Source organism: Miscanthus floridulus, chromosome 13, assembly GCF_019320115.1.
Source record: "Miscanthus floridulus cultivar M001 chromosome 13, ASM1932011v1, whole genome shotgun sequence".
In the NCBI taxonomy this organism is placed as follows: domain Eukaryota; kingdom Viridiplantae; phylum Streptophyta; class Magnoliopsida; order Poales; family Poaceae; genus Miscanthus; species Miscanthus floridulus.
Genome location: NC_089592.1, coordinates 4925929 through 4934925, shown reverse-complemented (window position 1 = coordinate 4934925; position 8997 = coordinate 4925929). Strand labels below are relative to the sequence as shown.

The 8997-nt window shown below is 45.8% G+C and overlaps 1 protein-coding gene across 1 annotated transcript; it reads right to left on the bottom strand.

The window, feature by feature from the left end:
* Positions 1–5105: 5105 nt before the first annotated feature.
* On the bottom strand, positions 5106–6621 carry LOC136499050 (uncharacterized). Its single transcript, XM_066494755.1, has 5 exons — positions 6465–6621; positions 6202–6375; positions 5738–6127; positions 5405–5650; positions 5106–5290 (listed from the first exon to the last, which is right to left on the bottom strand). The coding sequence occupies exons 1-4, from the start codon at positions 6492–6494 to the stop codon at positions 5582–5584; spliced, it is 663 nt and encodes a 220-aa protein (XP_066350852.1). The 5' UTR covers positions 6495–6621; the 3' UTR covers positions 5106–5290; positions 5405–5581.
* Between the last annotated feature and the right edge of the window lie 2376 nt (positions 6622–8997).

The following is an 8997-nucleotide window of genomic DNA, read 5'->3' as shown; positions in this document are numbered from 1 at the left end:
TTATACCTATTTTCATGATGGTTGTGATTAAAGTTCTAATTTTCTGTTTTAATTTCAGTGGGATGGCACTGGATGTTCAGGCTTCTACTGGGAGGAAGAGTATGTTGAACTCGTGCAAAAATATCTTGCACAACAGGCAGATATGGCGGCTAATGAGGCAGTGATCCAGCCGAAGAAGCCCAAAGATGTTGAACAAACAGGGGATCTGTCTGTTTTAGTTGGGATTGGTCGCGAAATCCTTGTGCTGCTGAAGTGCATTTTAGCTTTAGTGTTTTTAGTGGTAGTTGGGATTGTCTACATTATAGCGAGGCTTTCTTAAATTTATAGCTTTTGTGGTGGTATGCATGTTGTATAATTAACTAATTATGTTCTAGGTTTTAATACGGTATTTATGTCATGTAATGCAGATGAGTCGGCATTGGATGTACAATGCTGATCGTCGCTCCCAAGAGTTCATGGACGGCGTGCATTCTTTGTTACGTGCGGCTGAGGCAAACAAACGTGATGGTTTCATGTGCTGCCCATGTGCCGTATGTAAGAATACGATGGAATATGCTAACTCAAAGACTCTTCAGTCACACTTGTTCAAGTCGGGTTTCATGTCAAACTATATTTGTTGGACGAAGCACGGAGAAACCGGAGTTGTAATGGAAGAAGGTGAAGAAGAACAATGGGGCGATGATGACATTTTTGCTGAATATGGTGCCTTCAATGATACTATAATGGGGGAAGCTGAAGAAGAGGTGGGGGCAAAGGAGAAGCCCGCTGAAGAAGAGGTGGGGGCAGAGGAGAAGCCCGCTGAAGAAGAGGTAGGGGCAGAGGAGGAGCCCGCTGACGATCTTGGTCAGGCCATTCGTGATGCACAAAGAGAATGCGAAAGTGAAAAGGAGAAGATCAAGTTCGACCGCATGCTAGAGGATCATAAGAAATTGCTATACCCAACTTGTGATGCGGGGCAGAAAAAGTTAGGTACCACATTGGAATTGCTGCAATGGAAGGCAAAGAATGATGTATCTGACAAGGGATTCGCGGAGTTACTAAAAATCTAAAAGAAGATGCTTTCGAAGGATAACGAATTGCCCAGCACTACGTACAAAGCAAAATAGGTAGTCTGCCCTTTAGGATTAGAAATCCAGAAGATACATGCATGTCCTAATGACTGCATCATCTACCGTGGCACGGAGTACGAGAAGGTGGATGCATGCCCTGTATGTCACGCGTCGCGGTATAAGATCAGGCGAGATGACCCTGGTGATGTTGAGGGCGAACGTCCCAAGAAGAAAATCCCTGCCAAGGTTATGTGGTATGCTCCTATAATACCACGCTTGAAACGTCTTTTTAGAAACAGAGACCATGCAAAGTTGTTGCGATGGCACAAAGAAGACCGTAAGGTAGACAATATGTTGAGACACCCTGCTGATGTGTCCCAGTGGAGAGCAATCGATAGAGAATTCCATGAGTTTGCAAGTGACGCAAGAAACTTAAGGTTTGCTTTAAGTATGGATGGTATAAATCCTTTCGGAGAGCAGAACAGTAGTCACAGCACTTGGCCTGTTACTCTATGTATCTACAACCTTCCTCCCTAGTTATGCATGAAGCAAAATAGAATCTATATTTTTTTAAAATATTTTTATGTCTTTTATTTAATTTTCTGTGCAATTAACTATCCTTTTATCATTTGTGTAAAAAGAAATATATTAAAATCCTAATGAATTGGCGGGCAGTGAAACTGCAGTTTGGCTGCCTGCCAAAAACCTTTAGTCCCAGGCGCCACCACCAGCCGGGACTAAAGGTTACCTTTGCTCCCTGAGTTCTCGTTGTGTTGTATGCAGAGCAACACCGCCTCGTTGTGTTGTATGCAGAGCAATGTCGCCCCGTTGTTGTATATGCGGAGCAACGCCGCCCTGTTGTTGTATATGCGGAGCAACGCCGCCCCGTTGTTGTATACCCTAGCGAGAACGACGATTCGCCCTAGCGAGAACGATGAATTCGCCCTAGCGAGAACGACGAATTCGCCCTGTCGTTCTCGCTAGGGCGAATTCGTCGTTCTCGCTAGGGCGAATTGATTTTTTTGTCGTAAAAGTGGGTTCTAAGGCAGGAGCAGGGTAACAACTACTGCGGATATTATGTTTGCGAGTTCATCATGGCGTACTCAAAGAGAACTCCTGAAGAGCAACTCAAAGTACGTATATAAATACTTTTTCCTTTATATTATTTCGATCGTATATTTACAATTTCTTTATTGCTCTCATTTATATAAGTAATTACATGAGCAATACACACATATATATATATTAATACTTTTTCCTTTAACTTTTATTGAAGACTGAATGGTTGAGGGAAAGTGTCATTCGACTTGACCAACTTAAAGCAATTCGAGAGACTATAGCAGGATTTCTATATGACCAAGTCATCAACCCCAACGGCAAGTTCTACAATGACCCGAACGAAAAGTGGATGCCAAATCTGGAGGAGTGAATTGCTAAGGACATAAACAATCTATTCTATATATCAAACCTTTGTAATATATATATATATATATATATATATATATATTATATGTACATAAAATAACGTGTGTATATATATGATCATCATATATATATGCATGTACGCGTATATTCGTTTGTTATTTATGTACAAAGTTCGAACGAAAACTTACGCGTGCGGAGTACACATATATATTACTATTAGCAGCGTATTCGAAAATGTATTTTAATATCAAAACTAATCATTAAATGAAAAAAGAAACCAAAAATAGAAACCAGAAAAAGGAAAAAAAGAGGGACATTTAGTCCCGGTTGGTAACACCAACCGGGACTCAATGTCCTGCCCCGTGGCGGTCTTTGGCTAGGCCTGGAGGCCCCCTTTACTCCCGGTTGGTGTTTCCAACCAGGACTAAAGGTCCCCCTTTAGTCCCGGGCGTCAAGCTGGGACTAAAGGAGGGTACCTTTAATCCTGGATTGGTGCTCCCGGTTGGGAAACCAGGACTAAAGGGGTTTTCCAACCAGAAGAAAAAGCCTGGCCGCACTAGTGTGATATAATGTATTGTGAACAATAATGATACACAATAATAAAACCAGCAGTAATGGACAAAATATTACTGCCAGAACAAACACAGCGGCGGCAGTGACACTGCCCCTCGTTACCGCCAGAGGGAACTGAATAGTTGTTTGGTGGCAGTTGTATTTAACTTGCCATGATGTGACTTGTCGAGCGATAATTCAGGAATTAATCGGTGAGACAATGAACTGTTTGAATAATCTGGTTTGTCTAATGTTTGAAAGTTCATAGAAAATTAGTTCAGTTCCTAAGATTTGCCTTAAAATCATACTCTATCCTTAGCAGTACAGGAATTAATGCTTGGAGTTATTCAAATCTTCTTCGGTACTGTTTTTGTTTGCCTGCTAGTACATGCATGCTGTCGCTGTCTATCATAATAACTCAACATTGACAGCCCCATCATGTAGTAGTACGTGCTCCTGTGGTCTGTGTCCTGTTTCGCTGATGGACAAAGCCATTCGGAAAGTTACTGTCCATCAACCCTCTTGTCTGGTAAGTTGCACGATAATACACAACATGTTCGTTTGGCTGTGACTTGTCGTAAACGATCGTAAATTTCTAGTCGAAATAGTATTTTTCTCTCACACAAACCAGCCAGCAGTACTTCTTCATGAACCAACAACGATACAAACCAGCCAACCAAACAGGCTGACAGTTGATCATGATGTATAGTCTCCAACTCTCCATTCTGTATAGATAGTTGCACAAGTGGGAAAAGTTAGTGATCCAACCCGAGGATGTGGATCTAGCATTGCCTATTGTTAATTAAGTTCATGACGACATACGAACTACCTTGACAGACTATTTGTTAATAAGGAGCCATGTCTTTAGGTCCATAATAACTTCACGAACGACTGATCGAGCCACATGGTCCCACCTACAACGTGTGTTCCAGCAAAGTCAGTCAAGTGGGACATAAATGAGAGAAAGATGGGAATTGAACCAAGTGGGACATACAAGTAGAGAGAACTTGTGCAACATGGCTAGGTACATATAGAGAGAGAGAGCTTGACTCAGTTTGATGCTCACAGTGATAACAGTGTGGAAAAAAGAAGCATCAATAATTCATTTGTAGTGGCCCCTCACTACTGGATTCAGGTTCTTTGTGACCATATTGCACTCGACAAAGCCTTTGCCGAGTATGGCACTCGGCAAAGCCTTTGCCGAGTACGGCACTTGGCAAAGAACACACGGCAAAAAATTGATCGGCAAAACCGTCTTTACCGAGTGTCTTTTATCGGGCACTCGGCAAAAGCTTTGCCGAGTGCCCCGGGGACACTCGGCAAAGAAAAGCGACCGTCACGGCGCCGGTCCCGTTGACGGTCACTTTGCCGAGTGCCAACCCTGCAGGCACTCGGCAAAGATTTTTTATTTTTTTTAAAAAAAATTCTTTGCCGAGTGCCAACCCTTCAGGCACTCGGCAAAGAGTTTTTATTTTTTTTACAAATTTTCTTTGCCGAGTGCCAACCTTCAGGCACTCGACAAAGATTTTTTTATTTTTTTTAAATTTCTTTGTCGAGTGCCCTCTGTCCGGCACTCGGCAAAGTTTGAATATTTTTTTTAAATTTCTTTGTCGAGTGCCCTCTGTCCGGCACTCGACAAATTTGAATTTTTTTTAAAAAATTTCTTTGCCGAGTATCCTCTGCCCGGCACTCGGCAAAGTTTGATTTTTCTTTTAAATTTCTTTGCCGAGTGCCATGGTCACAGCACTCGGCAACTGGGAAAATGGTTTTCTGGACACCCACTTTTTCAGCTTTGCCGAGTCCTGTGACGATTGCACTCGGCAAAGGGGTCCTTTGCCGAGTGCAACACTCGGCAAAGTGACCCAAAACTGTAATTTTTAATTTTTTTTACATTCCATCATGACAAATAAATTCATACAAACATATATCACATATATATCTCATCCATCACATATATATCTCATTCATCACATATATATCTCATCCATCACATATATATCTCATACATGTACACATCCATCCACATATATCATATCCATCACAATATATATATCACATATATAACAATAAGTGCTCAAGTCCATCTAAATAAATCCACAAGTCCATCAAAGTCCACAAGTGCATCACAAGTATATCACAAAGTGAACAACAAATGAAAAAAATACAACATGCACTCATCTCGGTCAAGGCGGCTGTGGTGAAGGCCTAGCTCCATCATTCGGAGGTGCGTGAGGTGGATTATTCAAACCACCGTCAGATGGAGACTGCACAAAGTAAAAAAGATTGCATGTGAGACAAGATTATTTGGATAGCTAATCTAGAAAGGTAGAGGCCATACAAGCAAAGCATAAGCGAAAGTAAAAAACTTTCATACTCACAGGAGTAGCTGTAGCTGCAGGATGCGGAGGCGAAGGTGGAACCAACAGCTCAGGTAACAGAGAGAAGCCCACACGTTGCCCAAGTCCTAGTAGGAACTCCGTAATGTCCGTCAGCCTCTACGCCTGGGCCTGCCGCTCGGCCCGCTCGACCTCCCGCTTGGCCCGCTCGGCCTCCAGCTAGGCCGCCCTCCTTTGGTGCCCGGCCCCCAGCTCCAGACGTTGCCTCATTTCTTGTTCCAGCCGGGCCTGTAATATTTCACTCCAATATTTCAGTAATGCAAAGCTAATTAATGTGTGTAAAGATCAATGTGTGACGAGTAAAACAGGAATAACCTCGAGTGCGTCGACCCGGTGCTGTGCAGCGGTCAGCCGTGTGCGAATGGCCGGGCTCTCGCTCGTGCTCCATGCTCGGATCTGGGAGAGAGAGGGAGTAGAGGCCGTGTCGATGGCACCGTCGCCAAGCCAGAACCGCCCATGCTTCTTGTCTTGCCCCACCCTCATGATGGCCTCTCCATCAAAGTCCTGGGTGCTCGGATCGTGGTCTAACCCATGGAGCAACCTCGCCACCTCAGTGTACTCACTGATGCGGGAGTGGACGCTCGGGTTCGTGTATGCCTCGGGCGGGTCCTCTAGGTTGAAGGAGACGTCGGACGTCGCCTTGCCCTTGTGGGCCATACACCATGCCTGAAAGTCCGAGCAAGCCTGGCCACTATGTGACGCCGACTAGGAGAAAGACAGCATGATGATTAGAAATCAGGCAGAACTGAGCGTCACAATAGATAAATGAATTTGCGTACCCATGCTTGTTTGTATCCGGTGAGGCTGCGGCTGCCTTGATGGTGTGCTGGACCTTGCATCTGCAAACGATGGTCCCGGGCATCCATGTGCATCTTGAGGTACTCCTCCGTGAACCACCTGTCCACCATCATCGTCCAGCACTCGGGATACACTTGGCACCACCAGGGAATCATCTACACGTCATCAAGTATTGGACATATAAGAAGATCAAATTAAACCAACTTAATCTCAAAACGAATCAATATTGATGTTCTTCATTTACCTCAAGGTACTGCTCCCGGGTCAGCTGCATCTCTCTTGTGTCTTTCTTGGTTTTCCTCTCTCCAAGCTTTGACCCGTAGTAGGTTACGATGGCCTAGATGCACACCTCGTGATGCATGTTGGAGACGAGTTTTTACAGGCTTTGGTAGTCACCTGCTCCGCCCTAGCCTCAAATCCCTCCTCGCATCTGTAATAAGTCTGCATACAAAAGCGATGTATCCATTCATTATTTCAAGAAAAGTCCAATGAATGCGACATATTGAGCAATGTTGTGCGAGGGAGACTTACCCAAAGCTCTTCCTTCACCCGCACCGCCTTGTTGGGGTACTCCGCATCGGTGGCGACAGTGTAGTGGTCAAACAAGTAGGCCGGCTCCGTCTTCGATGCATACGTGACAATGCCGGGGAAGTGTTGCCTGCACAGAAGACCCGAGATGCCGTTGACTAGCCGTGCGTTACCACCCGACACAACCACCCAGTTCCTGCACAAGTGATTAAGAAAAATTATTAGTTTTTTTTCATCATATCATATGAAGTAGTGGTGATAACATATAAAGTTACTTACTTTTGCCCTTCGGGGCGAATCACTGGGCGTTGGTGAGGAAGCGGAACATGTGGAAGGCTCGTGGGACCTCACAAGTAGACACTCGAAGAGGAGTCGGAGGAAGCGGAACCCGTGCCTACCGCCTCCAACTCGTCGTCCTCGTGCGGCCCCTCCTCCTCGTCCGTCTGCCGAACCAGCTCATCGTCCGACTCATCCACGGGCGCCACCTCCTCCTCTGACTCCTCCTCACGCGGCGTGGGAGGAGACGGCCCCTCCTACGTCTGGCAGTCCTCCTCCTCCTCCTATCCGATCCCTCCGCCGCCCCCTCCGCCTCCTCCTGCAGCCGGCGTGGTCTTTGGTATATCGAGTTCATGGACCTATGACGGTCTCCCGTCATCTTTGTTCAATCACCTGCAGCAAAAAAGAAAAACAAGACGTAATTAGAAATAGGTGAAAAAATGAACAAAACATAATTACAAAAAACATAGTAATACATGTATTAGAAATATTTGCAAAAATGAACAAAACATAATTACAAAAAAGCATAGTATTCCAGCGACCTCGCCACCTCAGTGTACTCACTGATGCGGGAGTGGACGCTTGGGTTCGTGTATGCCTCGGGCGGGTCCTCCAGGTTGAAGGAGACGTCGGACGTCGCCTTGCCCTTGTGGGCCATACACCATGCCTGGAAGTCCGAGCAAGCCTAGCCACTATGTGACGCCGACTGTGAAAAAGACAGCACGATGATTAGAAATCAGGTAGAACTGAGCGTCACAATAGATAAATGAATTCGCGTACCCATACTTGTTTGTATCTGGCGAGGCTACGACTGCCTTGATAGTTTGCTGGACCTTGCATCTACAAATGAGAGTCCTGGGCATCCCTATGCATCTTGAGGTACTCCTCCGTGAACCACCTCTCCACCATCATCGCCCAACACTCGGGATACGCTTGGCACCACCAGGGAATCATGTACATGTCATCAAGTATTAGACATATAAGAAGATCAAATTAAACCAACTTAATCTCAAAACGAATCAATATTGATGTTCTTCATTTACCTCAAGGTACTGCTCCCGGGTCAGCTACATCTCTCTTGCGTATTTTTTGGTTTTCCTCTCTCCAAGCTTCGACCCGTAGTAGGTTACGATGGCCTGGATGCGCACCTCGTGATGCATGTCGGTGACGAGTTTTTTACAGGCTTTGGTAGTCACCTGCTCCGCCCTAGCCTCAAATCCCTCCTCGCATATGTAATAAGTCTGCATACAAAAGCGATGTATCCATTCATTATTTCAAGAAAAGTCCAATGAATGTGACATATTGAGCAATGTTGTGCGAGGGAGACTTACCCAAAACTCTGCCTTCACCCGCGCCGCCTTGTTGGGGTACTCCGCATCGAGGGCGACGACGTAGTGGTCAAACGAGTAGGCTGGCTCCGTCTTCGATGTGTACGTGACAATGTTGGGGAAGTGTTGCCTACATAGAAGACCCAGGTTGCCGTTGACTAGCCATGCGCTACCACCCAACACAACCACCTTGTTCCTGCATAAGTGATTAAGAAAAATTATTAGTTTTTTTTCATCATATCATATGAAGTAGTGGTGATAACATATAAAGTTACTTACTTTTGCCCTTCGGGGCGAATCATTGGGCATTGGTGAGGAAGCGGTACCTGTGGGAGGCTCCCGGGACCTCACAAGTAGACACTCGAAGAGGAGTCGGAGGACACGGAACCCATGCCTGCCACCTCGCACTCATCGTCCTCGTGCGACCCCTCCTCCTCATTTGTCTGCCGAACCAGCTCCTCGTCTGACTCATCCACGGGCGCCACCTCCTCCTCTAGCTCCTCCTCACGCAGCGTGGGAGGAGACAGCCGCCTCCTATGGCTGGCGGTCCTCCTCCTCCTATCCGATCCCTCCACCGCCCCCTCCGCCTCCTTCTGTAGCTGGCGTGGTCTTTGGTAAATCGAGTTCACGGACCTATGATGGTCG

What these genes read in the sequence shown, in the direction of transcription:
- LOC136499050 (XM_066494755.1), bottom strand. Translation starts at nt 6,494, where the DNA reads ATGCAGCTGACCCGGGAGCAGTACCTTGAG. An exon ending in CCGGATACAAACAAGCATGG is followed by an intron (nt 6,128 to 6,201) that starts GTACGCAAATTC and finishes TCTTTCTCCTAG; the next exon opens with TCGGCGTCACATAGTGGCCA. An exon ending in ACCGGGTCGACGCACTCGAG is followed by an intron (nt 5,651 to 5,737) that starts GTTATTCCTGTT and finishes GAAATATTACAG; the next exon opens with GCCCGGCTGGAACAAGAAAT.